This window comes from Cibotium barometz, chromosome 4 (genome assembly GCF_041138505.1).
Source record: "Cibotium barometz isolate CiBa-2024 chromosome 4, ASM4113850v1, whole genome shotgun sequence".
Lineage (NCBI taxonomy): Eukaryota > Viridiplantae > Streptophyta > Polypodiopsida > Cyatheales > Cibotiaceae > Cibotium > Cibotium barometz.
In genome coordinates this window covers 14,937,929-14,961,562 of record NC_141049.1, presented here as the reverse complement: position 1 = coordinate 14,961,562, position 23,634 = coordinate 14,937,929, and the positions used below count along the sequence as shown (strand labels likewise).

The 23,634-nt window shown below is 42.4% G+C and overlaps 1 protein-coding gene across 1 annotated transcript; it reads left to right on the top strand.

Moving 5' to 3' along the window:
* The first annotated feature begins 16,147 nt into the window (after positions 1-16,147).
* Positions 16,148-18,756, top strand: LOC147638947 (uncharacterized). Its single transcript, XM_086782459.1, has 5 exons — positions 16,148-16,328; positions 16,898-17,042; positions 17,164-17,332; positions 17,760-17,812; positions 17,926-18,756. Exons 2-5 carry the CDS (start codon positions 16,914-16,916, stop codon positions 18,463-18,465), a joined length of 891 nt encoding a protein of 296 aa, XP_086638585.1. The 5' UTR covers positions 16,148-16,328; positions 16,898-16,913; the 3' UTR covers positions 18,466-18,756.
* Positions 18,757-23,634: the final 4,878 nt, after the last annotated feature.

The window sequence follows — 23,634 nt, the reverse complement described above, 5'->3', positions numbered from 1 at the left end:
GAATGTCTTACACCAGCTGTGATTGAGCCTCATAATGCCAAACCTACACCAGCAACCAAGATACAAAGCCTAGAGGAGTACCGCTTTCCCTTTCAAGAGGAAGACATACTCTCTATAGAAGAGTCATTTGAGATAGATTGTACAAACTATAAGCTTGAGAAAGCACATAAGGAATTCAATAATTCCCTTACAAGATTAAAACAGTCTCTCAAAACCTCATATACGGAGGAATGCTCTTCTCTCATGATAAAGCCAGAATCATATCAACACTTGCACCTTTAATGGCTCAACCTGAGTTATACAAGGACATAACGAACTACATAAAACAGGACTGTCAGGATTCGCAAGTTTCAAACAGCCCTCATTAAGAATTGTCAGAGGGCCAAGTGTGCCATTATACGCATTAGGTACTCTTGAAAAAGATGAGACCCAAATAGAGAATGAGAGTGAATGGGAATATAAAACAGACACAGGATCTGAAGCTGAAACACTAACCGAAACACCCAAGGTTCCTTTGGAAGACTCTATCATGGTATGGTTGGGTTTCCCTACAGGAAATGATGTTCAACACAAACGCGCATTGATTAGCCCTCGAGCAAGTCATAACATCATGACAATAGACACGGGTGTCATTGGGACAACCTAAACTCGCCCCAACAAGCAATGGTCTTGCAAAAGGAACCAATGAACAAAACATTGAAGTTCCAGGCTACATTAGATACACTACTCGAACAATCGATGGCGATATGGAATTTACATTTCATGTCATCCTAGATTCCTTTGAGCATGATGGCATCCTTGGCGAACCTTGGATAAGTGAATTATTGTATTCACTAGATGAATCCATGCAAACAATCACCTTGAACACTCCTGCTTTGCAATGTACAATTGCTATTTTTACGGGAGGAAGAAACATTGCAAGAGCTAGAACTTCCAACATATCTTACTAAAAAGATCCCTAGGATTCTGGTTGGATTGGAAATTGCAAATAAAATCACCATAGCTCAAGCACAGCTTTATCCAACATGAGAACACAATCTCATAACTCTCGAGCTATGGGATTTATTAGGTCAACCAACACTCACGGCACATCCTGAAAGGATTACCTTTACACAAGACTTGAATATGCCATGTTTGGGGTACTTTGAATATACAATGTCTATTGAAACTAACCCCCTCACTTGTAAGTTTTTTTGTGGTTGAGTATATGTTGGAAGTAGATTTGATCTTGGGGCATAAATGGACTGTTGCTGCCCAAGCACCACTGTGCTTTGCTATAGCGATAGAGTCATCTTCATGATTGGTCAACGACAAGAAGTTGACAATACCATACTGCGACGAGGAAGAGGATCCAACTTTAATGGATATCTATGATGCTGAACGCAAAAGGATACAAGCCTCTTCCACAAAAGCCCCTCTACATAATGACCTACCATCTACATCATCAACAACCAACTCCGATAAAGCCTCTACTCCATCAACCCCATCCTCACCTATGAAGTTTGATGCCAAAACCTCACAATCAACAGCTATTCTCGAAAAATTTCCCAGAGCCCAATCATCTAACTCTAACAGGGAACTGAAAGGAAAGGCCCCGGCTCCTATGCATCTTCATCGACAAACCTCACCAAAGGAGACAACCACATGCTCAAAGGCCTCGTCATTGAAAACCACTCCACAAGAGACTCTAACCTGATCATCAACAATGCCAATGAGTCTCAAACCTGCAGCCTCAGTGCCAACCAAAGTCAAGGAGGGCCCCAAATCTTCCACCTCAACCACATCAGCCACCAAATTATAGTGTTCATCAAAGATGGGCGCCTGTGCATATGCTTCAACAACAAAAATACTATGATGGTAATTCCATCATATGGTTGTCAAAATCGAACATCGTGAAGAAAACCTCACCACCGACTCCAACCCCACAACAACTTCACCTAAAGTTCAAAAAGAATGGAGGCCCAAGCAATAGCAAGCAAATCACTCAATCACTCTCGTGCATTCAGCACCAACACAAGAGCTTGTCTATTCAAGCAAACAATCAGTAGTCTTCCCTACTGCCTCGACATCATTTCAACAACAAATTTAAGATCAAATACGGAGACTTAAGAGCACATCAAGAACAAAATAACAATGCTCTTGTCACCCCTCTGGAAATGATAAATGATCCATCCTAAGCAAGTGCAAACACAGTTGTAAAGTCAAGGCCCATGTCAGTCTCTGCTATTTCACATCTTAGATCTTCACGTCATGACTTTCACATCTACTATTTCATGTCATGACTTTCACGTCTACTATTTCATGTCTTAGATCTTCACGTCTGCTATTTCACGTCTGCACTTTCACGTCTGAGTGTTTCACGTCTTAGCAGTTCATGTGAAGGGAAAAAAAAGACGAGGTCAAAATCTACAAAATCAAGGAGTTTTATCTCATGGCTTAAGAACCCGCACTTTCACGATTTAAGTCTCATCTCATGGATTAAGCCATATCAAACAATAGCCACTAAATATTTGCTAACCTTATTGCTTACTATTCTTTTGGCTAAATTAATGTAGAAGCTGCTCCATGAGTACATATCCATACTCACGCACTGGAGAACATTTGCACCCAAAGCCTCACCATTGACAACTTCCAGGTACATCTCTGGATGGGGGGACTATGGTGGGCGAAAGCCTGGTTAATGGTATAACCCATCGCCTGGAATTTCCCTTCAAATTACAAACCTCTACAAATGACGCCACCATCTTCACAAATCAATGATCTTCAATCCTTAGTGAAGATATCTATATTAGCCTCGCAAGTCAACGTAATTCTTTCAATCCTCACCAACAAGTGGCTACTTCAACACAGAGCAGTTTAATAAGAGTCTATATGACTCAATTCTTGTACTTCATAAAAATCTACTTTTCTAAGAGCACTTAAATATACATAATAACATAAAAAGCACATGGGCAGAAGAAGACAGGATCAGGTCCTACTCAACAAAATTTGACAAGAATCCTGCCACACAAAGGGACATCAACACAAGCCATTAACTTCAAATGATGAATGTCGCTTCAATGAATCAAATGAGGAACTGAGAATCACCATCTCTTTTGATGAGATTAAGTCTACGTTCCTCCGGATCCTTCTCTCTCTTCTCTCCCATTATTAACATCTCTTAGTGTTCCTACTAAAAAAAATCACATGTAACATTGACGATGATTGCCAAAAACAAACTGAGCCCAAAAAAAAACGGCTCACACAAATATAAAAATGCAATCATTCGCAAAAACACCCCACCCCGTTAGGAATTCCCAATACACAACTAACATGTTCATTCATTAACTAACCTTTCTTATTCCTTCCGGAGGAACAAAGACCATTGAACATCATTCAACATCAAAGCCATCGACAAAGCTTGTTCATTCTCTCCACACAAAGGTCTTCAACGCGATCACGAGAGGACGTGATCGTCATCAGGAAGGGAAAAATGTTAATCCAATTCTAGGATTAACAAGAGCTACCACCATTATCTTACATCAAGGAGTTACTATAGATACACCAAAGGGTCATACATTCAAGATATGAAGCAATAGTGTCCAAAGCTACAACTTGGACGGGTGCCCATAATGGTGTGACGGAGTATTTATGGCGATTTTCACTTCAAGAGCATGTGGTAGCAAGTTAGGATGAAGTCCTAAGTGATGTACTTCATGGATATATTATGAGAGTAGTCATTGTTATAGCATTATGCCTCTTATGAGCCTAAAGTGCCTGGCCAGCCATAGTTTAAGTGAGTGTGAACACTTATGGCCATGTATATAAGTGACTTTCTCTCATAATACAACAGACTCTCCCACTGTGCAATTGAGTCTTGCTCTTGCTAATCTCTCTCCCTAATGCACGCTAGTGAGTGTGTGTGAGTGAAGTGAGGTGAGAAGAGGGACGAGGACCCATAGCGCAACGCGGCGGTGTGACAACAGTTGCGGGAGATGCGGTGGAATTGTTTCTCAAGGAGTTGTAGAGCTTGGAGACCTCGAGGGTTACGAGCTCGGCCATTGGAAAGATCCTCCACGACAGCTGCAGTTCACCAGGTAAGCTCTTTTTGGATGTGTTTCAAGGAGGGTTGGGGTGAACCATAACAGTATTTGAGACACTATTATCATGATATGCAAACATCTTGGGACAAGTGGCGCTATCTTGCTGAATTTTGTCACAATTCAAGCAAGCACTTGAGTATCGGGATGTCACCTTTTGAGGCTCTTTATGGGTGTATCAAGTGCATGTGCCATCTATTGCCTTTCATGAGGACAAAATGGTTAATCCTTTGACCAAGGAAGAGTTGGAAAGGTTGAGACAACTCTTCAACTTTGCAAGGACAACATAAAGAAGACTCAAGAGGTCATGAAGGCAAATGCAGATGAGCATAGGGGTAAGACGGACTTTGAAGAAAGTGACTATGTGCTGTTAAAGCTTCCTAAGAGCCATCATAACATTCTCAAAGTATCTTTTAATCCAAAATTGTCTCATGGATATTATGGTCCATACATGGTAGTCAAGAAGGTGGGTGACTTGGCTTACAAGCTTGATTTGCCTTCTTCTACAAGAATTCATGATGTGTTTTATGTTTCCAACCTAAAGAGGTTTGTGGGCAAGTACTCTTGCACAAGAGATTGAAGAGCTACCATCCATGGACGAAGAAGGGGAGATCATATATGAGCCATAAAGGATTGTGGACAAGAGGACAAGGGAGTTGAGGAATAGGAACATTAAAGAATTCCTTGTTAAGTGGAAGCAATTGCCCATGGATGACGCTACTTGGCAGTCTTTGGAGTATGTGCAACAACATGGCCTACTTGAGGAAGGTGTTGCTTGACCAAGTGGCATGATTTGTATGGAGAAAATGGGCAATACTTGGGATTATATACATGCTGTAATTTCTGGACACTTTTGGTAAGGTCCGTTGTTGGGGTCAATGCTCTACTCTAACAAGCTTCATTGGTCATCACAATGGAAGAATATGATGTGGGACATGATTGGCTAAGTGTATACATCATTTGAAGCCTATTCCATGGAGTTTTCATGAAGAATATTTCAAAGGATTTCATCTACAACAAGGACTGCCATAACAATCCCACACATGCATTGGAGAGATGAAGACTTATGGACTACCTTACATTTGGAGAGCATATTTGGGGCCTTCACTATTTCCCATTGATTTCATTTGAGGCTATGTTGAATTGTAGATATCTCGTATGATTTTAAGGACAATCTTTGGGAAAACATTGGTAATAATCTCCTAAAAGGAAAGTTCTATATCATGCCCGAAGGGACGATGCAAGAAGATATCCTTCTTGGAAAAGGATGGATGGGCCACAATAAGTGTCACATAAACTAGGAAGCAAGGACGACCACTCTACAACTTGCCTTAGGACAAGTTAAGTTCTCCTTTGATAGACGTAGAGACAGAGGTGCGAGCTCCATTGCAGTAAGGCCTATCATCTTTATCGGTGGTCCCAACCCCCAGATGATAAAAATAGATAAGATTGTACCACCCAAAAAGAGGCCAATACTTTACCTTGAACCCTGCATTACCAAGCCCCTTTCCAACAGATCCTCATCAGTGAGACTAACTCCACAGCATGCCAAGCTTCGCCAATGTTGCGCTAACCAAGCTAGCTCTACTAACACTACTAACTGCCAACAGCCTATTGCCTCAATACACTCCAGCCAGGACCCTACAACCAAGGCCATCCACCCAATACTCAATGGTGGATACCAAGGAAGGTCCTATCGCACAAGGATACTACGAGGGCGCTACTACAATGTGGATCCCCAAAAGATCCCAATTCACCTTGGCGACACAAAAGGCCAAGCCACTCAGATCCACCAACAAAAATAAACATCGACAACCCCTAAGGCAACCAAAAACCCAGGGTGCCAGCATCCGAAGAAGACAAACACCGAAGCAATGGCATCAGAAAATCCCAACCTATCCTCAAACCAACCATACCCACTCAAGGATGGGTACCTAAAAAACTCATAACATCCCAGAAGTTCTATGAAGGCAACATGCAAATATGGCTACAAAAGCTGCAAACGTGTAGCGTACGGCCCCACAAGCCCACTGCACTTCACAACTTACGATGGTGACCAAAGCTAAGAACACACGTCACCACTTAGACTCTGCCAAATAAGGGCAAAGGGAAAGTGTAGGACCCCAAGGAGACAGGTACCATAATAAATGATTTCATAAGTGATATACCCTCTCGACCTCGGCAAGCCGACCTTTCCTCATCATAACATGCCTACCTAGCTTCACCTCTACCAAGCACCCTAACTCCACAACCTCAACAAGGTTGCGGCATGGCAAGAGGAAGAGTTGCAAACCTCGCCAAAACCCAATTGGACCGGACTTGTAGCCATTGCAAATTGGGCAAGGAGTCAGTACAAAATCCGCAATGGGGTGCTAACCACCCAATTTAGGGGCACAAAACCTATAAATAGGGTGCCCTTAATATATATATATACATACAATTGTTCACTCATGCTAGCCAATGACCGTGGCCACAACCATTCACTCTTGTTTATCCATGGCCGTTCACTCCTGCTAGCCAGGATCGTGGTCGCGGCATTCACTCATGCTAGCCACTACCGTGGCCATGACCATTCATTCTTGTTTATCCATGGCCGTTCATTATCTCTTAATCCATGACCGTTCCTCCCACCTTCTGTGCAAGCACGACCATACCACATCTAAGCCACAACTGTACCTCCCCATAAAATCTATATAAGGGCCCACCCCCCTCATTTTTCTCACTTTTCTTCTCACTCTTTAGCCAAAATATTGCCCTTTTTTCTCTTGAATTTTAGCAGCATCTTAACCTCCCCTCAGCTCCTACTCACCTGCTACCATGGCTAGTGCAAGAGCATTCCGACTCCTCTCTTGAGGTGGTTTCCCACACCCCCCAGAAGAAGATAAGAAAGGCCAGCCATCACTTGAAGAATATGTCAAGCACCCCACCCAACTCTCCCATCTTGGAGAAGCCCTCATGAAGCAGGTCGATGGCTATGTAATCCATAGCCTAATTAAGAACACACACAAATTGGAGCCCAAGCTCATGTACTACACAGAGCAATGCTGCCGTGCCATAGCCGAACCAATCATGGTCGCACACCTAGAACAGATTGGGCTTGGTGGGTTGCCCATGATGGTTCCTTGGGGACCTGACCTCCTCAACTTCATGTACTTCATCGAAACCTACAAGAAATCCAAGCAACAAGGAAAATAATCTATTCCAAAGGAGCCCCCCTCAAAATACACCTTAGCCTGGTGGATGCAGTCTGTGCAAAGCCCTCCACTCCCAAGGATTAAGCAGCCTTATTTCCACCGACATGTGCACAACACATTCTAGGGCCCCACGACCAAAGGATGGCATGGAGTGGCACAACATCACCCACCAAGAGCAAGTGATGCCAGCATGGGCTCTCTCTTTCCTCCGCACCATCCATTGGATGCATGCCTTCAACCACACTGCAACATCTCTACCCTTGCCCAAGTTCATCAAGGAGTGCCAGTAAACTGGCTAAGAATCTCCATAAGGAGCTCCATGCGGTTTTCATGAACCCCAAGGCAAGCTGGCGGCCTCCTCTCTTCTCTCACCAATCATGCAACAGGGTGGGACATATTGTCTACCCCATCCAATTATAGAGGGAGACAATTGTACCTCACCTAATCCCCGAGGCTCGACCTTCCCCCACCACTCCGCCCACCAAGCGCTAGCATCTTGAGACACACGAAGAAGAAGAACAACATAAAGATACAAAACAAGAAGAGCTCTGCAAGACCTCCCAATTCTTGGAGGAAAGCCTTTTACATTCCTCACCAACCACTACCCTTGCCTTTGCCAGCCCTCCCTGGTGATGAAGGTCCCTCCACATCCCCCTCCTTTGCCAACAAACATACCATGGACACACTGCGTTGGGTGTAGGCCAAGTGTTTCCACTCACAATAGGCCTTTTCTGAGGGAATCCACAACTCACAAGGCACCCTCCTATATTTGCCACAAGATTCTCCAGCTTAGCAATGGAGCTCATGACATCCATGACCGAATACATGCAGTGCCAACATGAACAAGTCACGGCCTCACAGTCGGCCATGATCCTGGCCAAGCCAACCTCATCCAAAGTCAACAAGACCTTCAAGCTACTTTGAATGCCAAAACGACAAGCTACAAGCCTTTCTCATGGACTGAGAGACCAGTTTAGCAGAAGCCCTTCATGCCATGGACCACATGCAAGCGCAATTACATGACGCAAAGGAGGATTGCAAGTCTGCCCAAGCCAAATGCTCCCTAGCTCGGAGGGAAGCCCATGAGATGCAACACATTGCTCAAGTCGCCCAGGATAGCTGGGAGAGCATATGCGCCATGTTCCAAGCCTACAAAGATGTTACAAAAGTGAAGAGCGAGCAGCCAAGAGCAGCCAACCGCTCTGGGGCGGCCATCCATCGTCATAGAACGCAAAGTTGATACATTGATGGATATTGCCACCAAGCTCCTTACCCTTTCCTACCACCCGAAAGTTGATACATTTATGGATGCTACCACCAAGCTCCTTACTCTTTCCTACCCACCCCAAAACTCTACCACAATCCTCGAACTCCATTACCATGCCCTACAACTTAACCTCCTCTAGCATAACATCTTTTGGGCGGAACCAATCACCACCTCTTCTCCCTCCTACATAATCACCAAAATCCCTCCTCACTCCATCAATATGCTTATCACGCTCTTCTTCCAAGGCCAAATATCTTTCGACAACCCCACCATCCTCTTCACCCTCCCAATCCATCCTCGTACAACCAATCTCCTCAACTGGGCCCACATCTTGGAGCATGGACAAGCCACTGACTCTAATGCCTCAATCGATCTCATTGTGCCATGACTCTATCCATTTCCTTATGCTTCCTCAAAATCTCTTACTGCCCTCACTTGGATGGAAGAGGAGGGGTGGCCTAAAATCTACATGGCCTACAAGGCCCTTCATTTTGCCAAGCACTCTAACCATATTCCCCTCAGGGCCTCTTAATGTTATACAGCAGAGTCTACTACCAATTAGAGATGTTTGTCGCCACCACCATCATGCAGATTGATGACTCACATGTGGCCTTTCACTAGGATTTCACAGCAGAAAAGGCATGCCAAGCCAAACTCTTTTTCTTCTCCAAAAAGCCCACTGCTGCCATGGATGGAGATGACGAACGACGATGAAGATGATGATAATGGTGATGATCCCTCCCCCAGTTGGTGACACCTAACCCCAAGGACATGGCCCTCACTACCCTTATCAAGCTCCTTGCTCGCGCACGACCACGGGGCTCCACTACACAACCACCCTTGAACCCACCAACAACTAGCACCCACCAAAACCAACATCCACTCAATGCCCCCACCTTCCATGTCAAACTAATCGCGCTTAGCTTTCCACCCTAAGCTTCCTCCCTGACCACTCTTCCCCTCTTTCCTCCATCCCATGCCACCCCTCCTCACTTATCCTCACCACCCCCTTCTCTGATGCCACCCTCACCACCCCCTTCTCTGATGCCACCCTCACCCCCCTTTATATTGGGTTGGGCCTACCACCACCACTCCCCCATGACAAACCATCTTCATCAACGCACCCACCCACCCTGCTCGATGCCTCAATCAGCACCAAACCTATACCTCGACAAACACTTCCCACCAAGAACCAACCCCCACCCTCCCAAATCCCTCTCATTATTTCCCTTGAGGAAGGTGAAATTCCCCCCAACTACCATAGGACCAGGAAGAGGTGGATCCCCCAATCAATCCCCTTAATTGGAATGACCCGTTGGATCACATCGACTTGAAATAGACCATGTAGATCTTGCTTGGTCACCAAATCTAGCACGAGTACCTTACCAAAGTCATTGATCTACATACATATATATATATACATATATGTATATATACATATATGTATGTATGTATGTAATTCAGCTTCCCATGGTTCAGTCCCCCCCCTTTTGACAGCCCTTACACTGAAGAAATCATGCTCACTCGCATAACCGCCTTCAACGCCAAATATGAGTAGGCCAAATCCAACCACCATTTGCTTCTTTAACCTCATCACTCTATTGTTGTTAGAGTTTCCTACATGTCATCACTATGATAAAGGCAACCAAGGCCTCACATTCAACATTAATAAGGGCCCCACCCTCAAGCAACTCTTCAAGTATTACGAGTGCATTCAATGGATGCCAGCATGGTTACTCCAAACCTTCGAGAAGACATGATGGAGATAGTGTTTTGGACAAGCTACAAAGCTTTCCACCACTCCCCCCAATACCCCAAATCGTGGTACAATTTTGTCAACACCTACTCCCTCTACTACCGCCACTAAGATTCATTGTGCCAGTTATTAGAGAGGGGAATATGTTAACCACAATGGTTAACATTAACTCTACCATATTAAGCCCTTCATGTAAAAAGATATGGGATGACCGAGCTTATGACATGTGTAATGCCGGCCATGAGTTAGAAAGCCTAGATATACATAGAGCTAGATAACTAGTTTTGGGCTCCCAATCGGAAAACGGGCAATTGGCCATTGTAAAAAAGTGAGCTCTTGTATATAAGTGACTTGAAGAAATATGAAAAAGGATAATCCCGTTATCACATTGGATTCTTATTCTTTTTCCCTCTTGTCCTCTTGTGTAGTGATGGTGTGGTGAGCTTGTGTGTTTATGCATGCTTGCTTGCTTGATTGAGGGTGTGTGCTTGTAGGTGATGCTCTCTATCTTCTCTCCATTCCCTTCTTCTCCATATCTCTCTCTCTCCCTCCTTGCACACATGAAGGTATTGAGATAGAGGTTGAGCTTTCCATGCCTTTTTCCCATGGAAGTTCCACTTGGGTGAGACAAGTGGTGGTAGAGTGTGTCCCTAGCGGCTTCACATCGAAGAAGTTAACCCTCATAGGGTTGGCTAAGAGCATGCTCCTAACCATCCCTTGTATCTTATCTCCTCTGTTTCTCCCCTCGTGTAAGGTGAATGTTCATTTGGTGAACACACACATGAGAGTGACCTGCTGACAAATCAAGCACAAAAGACTGATCTACCTTTTCCTTCCCTTTGCGAGGTACATGTGTACCAGCACCTGAAGTACCATGTGATGATGCATCTACATTTCTTGACATCTATTCTCAATCCACTTGAACATGGACTAACAATGGATCCATTATTAGAGGACAGGTTCCAGGTCCACCAAGAACCTATGATTGCTGCTATACATGTGGGGTAGCATCATTACTTCTCACATTTACATCTTCATTTACCTTCACTGGTGCATACCAACTACTCATCTCATCAAATACAACATCTCTACTTTTATTAGCATCTCATGAGTGGTAGGGTAATAGTATCTATAACCTTTTTGCTCAAAAGCATAACCAATGAAGATGCATTTATCTGCCTTTTGGATCTAACTTAGTTCTCACTTCATCAAAAACATGCACATATGCAATACATCCAAACACTTTTAAGTAAGAGACATTTGATTTCATGCATGCAAACTTCTATTCAAGCATATCATGCTATGAACAGTTGTAGTGGGGGTCCTATTCATATCATGCTATGAACAGATGTAGTGGGGGTCCTATTCATATCATGCCATGAACAACTGCAATGGGGGTCCTATTCATAACGTAAACAGCAGGCAGCAAGTGCTTTGCTACTTCAGTCAAAAATATTCTTTTCAGACCTTAAGGCATGAGAACAACTAAGGCTTTAAATCTCTAAAAGTGAGAAAACACCTCACCTTTTTCTTTCATAAAATAAATCCACACTTTCCTAATGTGATCACCAATGAATGTAACATAGTATATACAACCTGCAATATTTACACTCTTGGTCAGTTCCATACATTGGAATGTATAGCTTCTAATGGCCTTGTACTAATGTACTTTTCATGTGAGAAAGCATGTTTGACCTGCTCACCAAACTAGCATGCTTCACATACTTTGTGCATACCATTAATCTTAAACTTCGGCAAACCTACAAAAATATTTTGGGCCTGCATAGACTTCAGCCGATGTATATTCACTTGACCAATGTGCTTGTGCCATTCTTACCAAAGTGGCATACTTCACATATTTTATGTATACCATCAACCTTATGCTTCACATAATTTATGTATACCATCAACCTTATGCTTCACATACTTTATATCTACCATCAACCTTTAACTTCGGCAAACCTACAATAATATTTAGGGTCTATATCATACTTCAGTCATTATATATTCACATGACCAATCTGCTTGTGTTATATGTTAATATCTATAATGACATGTCCCATACACAAACATGTTTGTCTTCACCTCATGCATGTTAACATCTAATGTAAACATCGTGCCATTTTTGTTACCCTTTGTAACCAAGTGGTACTAGTTTTTGAAGTCTTTCACAAAACATCCTTGAGAATTGAACCTCACTTTAGTACAGACGTTGCTCAACCCTTGAGGATTGGACCTCACTTGCAGACATGCTCAACCGTCTACTCAACCCTTGAGGATGAACCTCACTTGCAGACCTTGCTCAACCATCTATCTAATAAAAACCAAGTTTTTTATGAACATGAAGTATATTTGCCAGTACTTCATTTTGCTATCCTACATAAATAATGGCACTTTACGAACATGTGCAATGGGGTGGGTAGTATCATCACATGTTTCCACATGCCATGAATTTTAAAATTTTTACATATCTTTACACCACTCACCATGACTGGTCATGTCGTTAGAGGTGCCAAAATCCACATATTAAATATCTTCCAATCTTTACACATCTCTTGTTGTGGAATTGAACTTGTACTACACCATAAATAGCTGCACACTTTTATCATCACCCTGTTTACTTGATGATGTATGGTTACCTTGTTTGCTGTGCAATTTTTCACTTTTGATAGCATTCTTCTTTTTATAGTAGTCCTCTGCACAGGAATGGCACTCCATTGATTTATTTGCCAACCACCTCAGCATCTCTGGCTCCCCTTACCTCTAAACTGGCCTCTTCCTCTTGTTTGTACATTAGGTTCATGTTGTAGATGCTCATGAGTTAAGTTTCCAAAATGACATACACCTTAATCTCTAGATAATGATATACCTCTATCTGAGTAGAAGGCATGCTCATGTGAATTTTCGGAGGATGAACCTCCCTCGATATTCATCTCGGACATCACGGATGAGGAGAGCAATCAATTCTTGAAAATCAAGAAATTTTCTCGAACTCCAATGGCATATTCATGTGGATGGCAGTGGAATGTAGTAAGGGAGTGGTGACATAAAACCCTTCGTTTCAAGGTTTAGAATTTCTTTCCCCATGGGGTTGGACTGTGCATTCCAATGGCACTTGTTCTATGCCGGCCTAACTTTGAGGTTGCAAGCTCCCTACAGCTAAGGACACATATGAATCCTTCTCAAAAGGTGAGCACTAACCTTCTCAATAAGAGAGTACTCAATACTGTTGCTAGAACCAAAGGAGGCTAGGTGGGTTTGATACACTAATCAATTGCACTTTTATCATTTCTAATAATTGGCTCAGATTGGGTTCACACCGAAGTTTACGGTCTCTCCTATAAAGTAGGCCTAAAACTAAATTTAGATGTCTGTATTGCTCAAGCGCTATAAAAAATAGTTTTTTTAGTTTGATTTTTGGGGGGTTTTTTCATCCTTTTTTTTTGCTAGGGTCACATCTCTAAACGACTCACATCTGTAAGCTCATGCCTTTTTTATATGAAATAAGCTTATACAAGTCTAATGAGCTAGACTTATGTCACGCTTGTGGGCTCATGCCTCTATGCTTATGTCCTCTAGACTCGTGTTTCTAGGCTCAAGGATGTAACACTGTAAAACTAATTTTAGATGTCTGTATTGCTCAAGCTACAAAAAATACTTTATTTTTTAGTTTGATTTTTAAAGTTATTTGGTCCTTTTTTTTTCTAGGGTTATGTCCATGGGCTTACACCTCAAGACAACTCACGTCTATAAGCTCATGCTTTTTTTGTATAAAATAGACTCATGCAGGTCTATTGAGCTAGAATCACGTCACACCTAGTGGGCCCATGTCTCTAAGTACATGCCTCTAGGCTCAAGAATGTAAAGCCTATAGACTCATGTTTGTAGGCTTATGTCTCTAAGTTCATGCCTCTAGACTAACGTTTCTAGGCTCATGTCTCTAAGTTCATGCCTCTAGACTTACGTTTCTAGGCTCAAGGATGTAATGCATGTAGACTCATGTCTGTAGGCTCAAGGATGTAATGCATGTAGACTCATGTCTATAGGCTCATGCTTTTTTTGTATGAATAGGCTCACGCCTTTTTTGTATGAACTAGGCTCATGCTTTTTTGTTGTTATATGAATTAGAATTATGGGTTTGATTTTTTATGAAATAAGCCTATCTAGGCACAAACTTTATGAAATAGACCTATGTGATAGGGTTGGTGAGTAATTTTATTGGATAGTAATTATATTTAATGCCCCAATAATTACAAAGGATAAGTAATTATATTTAATGCCCCAATAATTACAAAGGATAAGTAATTATATTTAATGCCCCAATAATTACAAAGGATAAGAATTTTCCTTGAGAATTATAGCCAGTACTGGTAGGAAAATTCTTTAAAGGACATGAGTAGGTATGTCCCAAGTCTTCATGGCAGTTATAATTGGTTCTATTGTATAAGTAGGTATGTCCTACAATTCTTCATGGCAATTATAATTGTTGGTTCAATTGTATGATCAAAAAATCTTTAGAGGACATGAGTAGGTACATGTCCTTGCAAGTCCTCATATGGTAGTTATTATTAGTTGGTTCAATATTAAGTATAGCTACCTCTAGACTCACATTTGGTTGACTCACGTGTCTAGACTTACGGCTTACATATTCAGACTCTTGGCTCACATGTCTAAGCATACAACTCACATGTCCAAGCTCAAGTGTGTTGACTCACGTCTTAGGCTTATGCCTTTTTTTTTAATGGGACTATGAGCTCATGTCTCCTAACCCAAGAGTTGGTGTTTGGTTTAGTTTTTGAAAATTTTTAGAGTCGGTTGGACATAATTAATGTGTCTAATCCTAATTAAGGTGGTTATGCAAGTGATTAAGTGTTTTTTGGTTGATTTTGCATGCTCTAAGCTATTGATTCTAACAATCGCTTTCGCTATTACTAGTCATCTTGGCATCACACGGTGCCTCCCTGTAAGCTTCCTAAAACTTTGCTCTAATACCAAGTGTCACGAGCCCAAAATGCGACTCTCGGACATTGGGCTGTAAGGCGACCCATCACCCCTATCTCACCATGCATCTCGGCTCCATCGGCCCATCGAGTGCATCATCGTGCATTTCGCCTTGTTGGGTCACACTCGTTTCATGTCTCCCCAGCCTGACTCCATCAAGGTAGACTTGGGTCATTCCATCCATCTCGATATCTTGCAAGACCTAGTTAGCTCATTAGATTGGCACAATTGCCATGTTTGGTCGCAACTTCGCTCGATCATGTTGGCTCGTCAGCTCAGCACGGTCTCCATGGTCTCACTGTTCATTCGCACTTCACCGTTTCCACCGTTTCTTCTCTGCGTCGGTCCTGTTTTTGCATCGCAACTTTACCGTCAAGGTGGGGAGTGTATCCTCCCTGAGGGCATGCGGCACCTTGTAATCCCCATCGTCACTCTAATGTGCCTATAGTGCATCAGTAAGTGTGCCTTAGTATGTGCCTCTCAAAAAATCTAATTTAGTTAGAACTATTAAATTAGGCAATTTAGGTAGGTTGAGACCCTTGTGTTTCAACATAGTTCACACTATATAAATGCAACGTGTTCAAACTTTAACCCATGGGTCCTAAATAAAAATCCCAAATTTCCCAAGCCTTACGTTACTGTGCTCATTTCACCACCTCCTTACCTCGCATATGGCATGAAGGGAAGGCACATGGGAAAATGCATGTGGTTGTTGCAAAGCACATGACAAAGTGTCCCCCCCTTCCTTTCTCTCGTGTGGAGGGCGGTGGAATTCAAATATACAAAAAAATAAATAAATCAAAAACCGAGGCCGTCGTTTAAGCAAACACTGTGGCGCCAAAACGTGGGGGAGGCTCTCCACAACTCTCTTCAAAAATCTCAAACGGCCCTCCTTCCCTCTCTCCCCTTTCGTCTTCTCACCCGTCTCTACAAAACCCTCTTGCGCTACCGCCATCGCTGTCTTTCGTCCACAGTTCGCCATCGCCACCATATCCAATCTCGCCGCGCTGTCCCTGCACACCTCCTCTTAGGTACTGATTCCATTTTACTTGCATGTGCTTTGTTCCGTTTTTGTCTTGCTTCTTTTAAGCAGTTTTTTCATGGTCAAGCTTTTCCGCTTGACAGAAGCATATATGGGAATTTTACTGTGCCTGAGCTTCTCCTTCAGGCTGCTACAGCAGCTCAAGGATCAATGTTTGCATTTTGTGCAAGCATCGGGTTTTGAGGCAGCTAGCTTTTTCTCCGAGTTTCTTCTTCCGACAGCTTCTCGTTGTCCGATTTAGAAATCACAAATCAGTTATGGTTATGCAGTCTGTACTCAAAGAACTGGGCCAATTCTGAGCAGATCGAGGGCTTTGTGCGTATGGGCTGGCTTGGCCACCAGAAATGCAGAGATTCGTTATCTATTCATCAGCTTTCATTCTATTCTTTTCCGTATTAAGGGATAAGGCTCCCTCTGTTTGCTTTCCATAGCTTGGCGAGGAGAAATGCAGCGAGATTCGTTAGCGATTCTTCTGCTTTTATCCTGTTCTTTTCCCTAGTGAGTAGGGATTAGGTTACCTCTGTTTCCTTACGAATTTCTATATTTGCCACTGTACAGTGAACAGTCTCTTTGGATGCCCGGGATAAGAAAACTATCGATGCCAGAGATGCGCCAAGAAAGCGTTGCAGCAGCGGGCCAGAGGTGTCACAGAGGGGAAGGGAAAGGTGGCGGTGCTGATCAGGTTTGCCATAAGCTTTCAAAGGTAAGGTTTGCTTTCTCTGGATGTTTCCAACGCGAGGATTAAGAGTGAACGTCCTTGTTTTTTCTGCTGCGTTCCTTGCGTGATAGCGGCATGGCAATTTACTGTGAACGTCTGTCAGCAGCGAGCGAGGCCTACCACAGAGCCTTCAACTCCTGAAAACGAACCTAGTAAGAGGGCCCCCCGGATCGCTGCTGCCGTACGAGGGAGCCTCATCCACATTTCGAAGTCCGCAGATGGCAAGCTCCGATGGCTTCCTCCGTCATCTTCAACGTCCTCTTCTCAGAACGAAGGTAAGAACTCTTTCCTACTCAGCAGAGAGCTTCTTCACCTAGCGTCTGCTACATGGACCACTTTTGCCTACTTGCTTTCTGCTGCCTCATCAAGGTTGCTCTCTGTGAACAGTTCCGCTTCATTTGCCCCTCTTTTGTATAAGTTTGAGAAACCCCTTCACTGAGCTTTCTCTGCGTACTCGTTTTGCTTGCTTACCTTTGACGGAGCTTAGGAAGCCGTTTACTCAATAAGCTGTAGTGTATAATTTGTTATGCGTGCATTCCTTTTGGAAGCTGATTTGTAAGTTTTCTCTCTACGAGAGTGCTTCTATTGCCTTGTTAAGGTGTCTAACTAAGTTTCTATATTCAATTCTATCAATCTGTGTGCTTTACGAAGGCGCTGCAGGGTCTACTTTACTTGCTTACTCTCTACTCCTTGTTTCCGCAGGTAAGGTGTTTTCTCGTTGCTTCTCCAGAGAACCAGATGGTCCTGCCGTTACTGTAAGTTTCCACCATACATCCCCCTTTTTGTTTGCAAGCGATGCTTTTGGTATACGGTATGTGTGACAGAAACCTTGACGGGACTTTTGACGGAAGCTTTCTGCTTTCTGCAGATATGTCCTGCTATCCATGGATTTGAGGTGAGAACATCAGATCCGGTAGGCAGGAAAGCTCCACCAAAGGGCTCTAGACGCTCTGACGAACAAGAGTCCTCAGAAGTCGGCCCTGCGAGTCCTAGCTTGACGTCCTGCTGCCGTGATCGGGGCGGTTCTGACAGCTCCACCGTACATTCCGTTGAAACGGTGGACGATTCCGACGCGCAAGAAGCCTCTTTTGGGCTGGAACAGCAAGTTTCGTCTCCAAGCCAGGTCTCTGTTTCTTCACAAAAGCAAAATGTCGCTAATGGAAGCAAGAAAATGGTCTCTTCTGCTCGGAATCCCTTGCCTTTCCTGACACACGGTTTGTCGCCATATTTAGGCTCAAAGCTGAAGCCTGGCAAGCACATTTTTGGTGTAAAAAAGCAGCAGGTTTACATCCGGCCTGGCCAGCTCAGGCACTGGGCTGTGGGTAACTCACCAGCTCTTGCTGCCAACCTTGCAAGCTTGCCAGCTGCTGCTTTGAAAGGAAAGGCCTGCAGGACCTTGACGTTTTGATACTTTTGTCGGTTTCAAGATAAGCTTAGCAATGCTCGTAATTTCTAATTACCCTTAGAGGTTTCTTATGAAGACCTTTTTGCTATTGTTTCCTATGGTAGGGGAAATGGCTCACATTGAGCAGCCCAACATACTCATTGAGCAGCCCAACATACTAAAATGCTTCCAATTTTGTTAAATTAGGATGTGAATGGGAAACTTGGTATGTTCTTGATCATACTTGTCTCATTACCAAATTTGCAATCAGAAATTACAGAATGTTGCAATGTTGCCATTCCACCTTCATTGATAGAAGGCATTTAGCATTAAATAGTGGAAGACTGACCGTATGTTGGGCCGATCATATTTTTCTTCCAGTCTTACACAGAAGAAAAGGTAGAACTTGGGTTTGAGTGAACGTTTGGTCGAATTTTGTGAACCTGAAGTCTTTGAGTAATAAAGTTTGACTAATTTGATTTTGCAACAATAGACTAATAAACAAGGGAATGTAGGTAAGGTGATAGGGACTTTCAACAAATCCACGTAGACAAACGCTTACTATACTAAGGTATTATGTCTAGGTTGAAAGACCTTATCACCTCCTATATTGTCTAACCGGAGAAGAATGCTTAGACAGTGGACACCTACGATGGTGGCCAAATGGATCAGTTTGATCGATTGCAATCGCTAGGTGGACAAATGCTCCTCCAGGTCTACGCGTTTTGATTTGGCATGCTAAACTGAAGTTTAGCACATTGAAGGCAAAGAAAGTAGGATATGTTGAGTAACATCATATCCATGTTTCATTAAGCAACTTTTCTAGCCAATTTTCTTTACTTGTGCAACGAATTAGAGCTTTGTATTCGCCTTAACGTTGCTTTTTGACACTGGAATAAAAAGTACATGTTGAAAACTAATAGGAAGTAAGCAAGTAACTTGCAAGCTCTACTTGTTCGCAATTACATGCTATAGCTAGCTAGGTAGCTAGACTCGCGGGATACTTCTTAGAATGTGAGGCTTTTACAATTAGCCCTATTTAAATAGTTTAAGTTGGTGGGGTCACTTACGCTTAGCTTGTGCCTCAAGATGGGCTTGATGTGGAACCCATTTATTGCCTAAACGATAGCCTTAACTTTTTTTCTTACCACGTACTCCATTATGAGATGCTCCAATCCATGTTGATTTAGTCCACACCATATGCAATGCCATATTGACATAAATTAAGCAAGCATAATTTATAAATAGTTATATTTCAAGGTACATATTGATAAAAAGTGCATGAGCCTTGACTACCATTGTTTAAATTAGAGACTCCTTTAAACGACTATCTAGTTGGCATGCAAGGAATAGTTAGAAGAAAGCTACCTCCATTATGAATGATTACACATAATATCTTGAAGGATAAGCCATCATTGAAAATCTGGATACCTTACAAAATAATGTGAGACTTCATGACTTTTAAGCACATTTTTGGGATGTAGAAGGTACTAGGCTTGAAATTTATTCTATGTGATCATTGGGTATCTAACAAAGGCTTCCAATAAGCTTGTGACAACTCAACTTTGTCTTCTTTGCCTTTGAGGTGATGATTAAGATAAGGAGCAACCTCTAGCATTTGTTTGAGTGTTGGGAAACAAATCCCATTTACATCCGTAAAGGCCATGGTGGACACTCTTCCACATAAGCTTGGAATAAGGTTTACAAGGTTAGAGAGGATGTAAATAGCCTCCTTGTTTATGTGTTTAGTGTAGCATTCCTTTTGGGAGTAAACTATGAACCAAGGTAGCTAATGATTTGTTTAGTGAGGATTACTATGAAGGATTAACTTTTGCATTGCTTGCAGGGGTTCCTTAAAGTTTGGTCAACCCTTAAGAATGGTCAAAATCACACTTTTAACCTAAGAATTAGTTTATGTATAAACCTAAGGTTAAACATAAAAATAAATTCATCAGAATCAAGAAAAGCATGGCTTTAAGAGAAAAGCCACAAAATAAAAAGCTTCCCAAGCATGAGGGAGGTTGGGAAGAAGAATAATATTAAAAAGAGAGCATAAACAACATTGTTTAGGCTTACCCTTGGTTTGCTTGATTCTTTACCTTGCAAAAATGGTGTAGCTCTCATGGAAGAGGCTTGGCCCACCAAGGGGAAAGGGTAATCTTCAAGAAAGAAGAGGTTTAGTGAAGCCCCAAGCAAGTTCTTGGCCACTAAGAGAGAGAGAGAGAGAGAGAGAGAGAGTAATCTCCAAGAGAGGTTGGAGGAGAGAGAGCAGCTCCAAAGCTCTCAAGAGAAGAGAAAAATTAGAGAGATAATAGAAATATGCTAATTTAGAGAAAATACTAGCATGGTAATGCTCCAATATGAAAACACAAAGGAACGAGGGTCTATTTATAGGTGAGGGAGGCCACTAACCAAGTCCAATTGGTTCTAGAGGTTTCCAACTTCAGTTTGACCCAATTTGGACAAGATTTGAATCAATTTGGATCCCTTTTTTATCTAGTTTGCACCAAGAGAGAGGAGAGATAAAAATATCTTGATTTTTTTGAATTAAAAAAGTCAAACAATCATGATAAAAAAAGCACCTACCTCAAGTGTCTTCCTCTCCTTACCAAGGTGTCAAAAATGTATCATTTCACCTAAATATCTCATTTTTTATTAATATACCTTAGTTTTTAACTAATAAACCATGTACTCAATCAACTCTTCATCTTATGTGAGAATTTACTCATTTTTGGGCTATTTTCTTTTATTCATTGTATTTATGTCATCCCAACACTTGGATTAATCCTATTGGCCCGTTGGAACCTTATTTAGACCTTAATCCAAATTTTTTTGAAAATGTGGACCCTTAAGCTAAGGTCTTTTATACACATATTCAATTAATTCCTAATGCACATTGGAAAGTTCATTTTGAACTTTTTTTTAGGGAAATTCATCTTAGACATTAGGAGAATTTTTGCATCCAAAAATATCTCAATTTTAAATTACCTCCCTCTAGACATTTTCTCTCTCAAGGCCAAAACAGGGTAAAACAAGATCTTTTTTCCATTTCTGAGGGGGGATGATTACAAGAAACTGAAGGGAAGATTCTTACACCTGTACATCTCAAAAGCTGGGGGAGAGGAATCTTACATCACCAAGAAGATGGTAGAAGCACCGAGAAGTGACTGGGAGTACAACTTGTACTCTACTCTATGGGCCTAACACCACCTACAAGGTTGCTTGACACAATCATGCCCACTTGGTTCCAAGCCTTTGACATTTCATTAAGACAAATTGAATGGAAATCGTCGCACATAAAGAGGTTAGTTACCTTTGAGAAACTAAGCAAGCAAAGATTATAATCTAGGTATGGATTGAAAACTATGACAAAGTAGTGGCTTAATGTGACAACTAAAGGGCAAATACATGAAGGTAGGTAAGAGACATGGTACTCATGTATAATGTCAAGAGTATTGAACAAAAACTCACGTGCAAAGGCCAAGGTTCCTTAAGGTGCAATGAAGATAGAGACCTTAGATGGGGCTAAGATGGAAGCCTATTTCAATTGTAGCAAGCTAAAACACTACTATGGACCCCTCACCCAAGACATCCTCTATCAAATTCACAAGAAAAAGGAGGATAAATGAGAGGCAAACAATGAAACACAGAGGGCACAAATCGAGGTAGTTGCTGGATTAAAAAAGAAGCAAGAGGCCAAAGGCCCCAAGCGTACAAATCTCTCTACACAAAGGCGACCTTCACGAATGCGGCTAAACTAAAATAGTGATAAAACTTTCTTGCCTTGAGATTACCCTAGAAAGACCACCTAGCTGCATGGCCAGCCTTGGTTAGCACCGGGGCTAGTCACAATATTTTGCCTTAGGAGGAGATGTGGACTTCGTTAGGCCCCACCCACCTCTCACACCGTCTACATTTACCATAATCACGGTAAAATAATTCTAATCCATGACCCAATTTTTTAGAAGAGAGGTTTTCATTAGATCTAAACTACATTTTGTAAATTTTATGTGACCCTTATAGGTACAATGAAAGAGTGCATCATCCTCAAATGAGGATGGATCACGAGCAGCTTGATTGCATAGTCAATTTTTGCAAAAAATAACCACAACAGTCGAGCTTCCCCATTACCATACTTTTGGTAGACGAGGACCCTTCCAACATCCTAAGCCTTGTCGTCATCATCTAACACCATCACCTCAGGTAATCCCTAGCACTCGACATTCCTCTCATCTTAACGCTCCTCTTGCCTTGATGCATTAGCACCACCACCCCCTCTAATCATTATGGAGATCCAAAACCTCCTCAACATAGATGAAGGACATTCTCCAAACATTAACCTTAATAAACCTTTGGGAAGGCCTCTAAGAAGGACTGGATACCCAAGAGTGCCTTGGCTAGCTAAGAAATGTATGATGCTTATCAGAAACCTACCTATGAACACAAAGCTGCTAAGCAAGAGCCTCAAGAAAAGGTGTTGTACCCTCAACCCGGATATCTATTTGGATACCCACACTATCAAGGTGTTAGAAGCTCAAGGATTCTATAAGAGAAACCCTTCTGTTTGGGTCCCAAAAATCGTGATGCCCACACCATAAACACCTAAGATAAAGACGATGGCCTCAACACCCAGTGCTTCCCCACTTCGATGGATTTGCTCAAGGATTCTATGAAGGAAACCCTACATTTGGGTTCCAAGAAATAAACCCTTGACCCAACCCTCTTCAAAGACACCATTAAATATTAAATCCAAGATGGAGTGGAGACCTAAAGCCTTACCTCCGACCCCCAAAGTTTCAGCAGGAGAGCATGAGTGCAGAGCACCTTGACTCATGTGTTGACACCACCAGCAAAGCAGTTTGGTGGTGTGGGGGGTTGTGCCCCCATTAATCCAAAGCAAATAAGAGACCCTCATGATAGTGCTAAAACCCCTTTACCAAAAAAGGTAAACAAAATTTATTACATAAGAAAATTAATTAAAAAATAAAAAATAAAAAATTATCCTAGCCTTGCGTTAACCCCTCCTCACTGCATTGAGGCATGGGCCTATGCCATGTAGGGCTCAGGCGAGGGCCTAAGGAGGTGGGGCCCCAAGAGCCACACAAAGGCCAACATGGATCCCTTCACATAAGTATAGCTCGACTAACATGCTCACAAGCATGCACCCATGTGGCCTCATTCCCTTCACTTCTC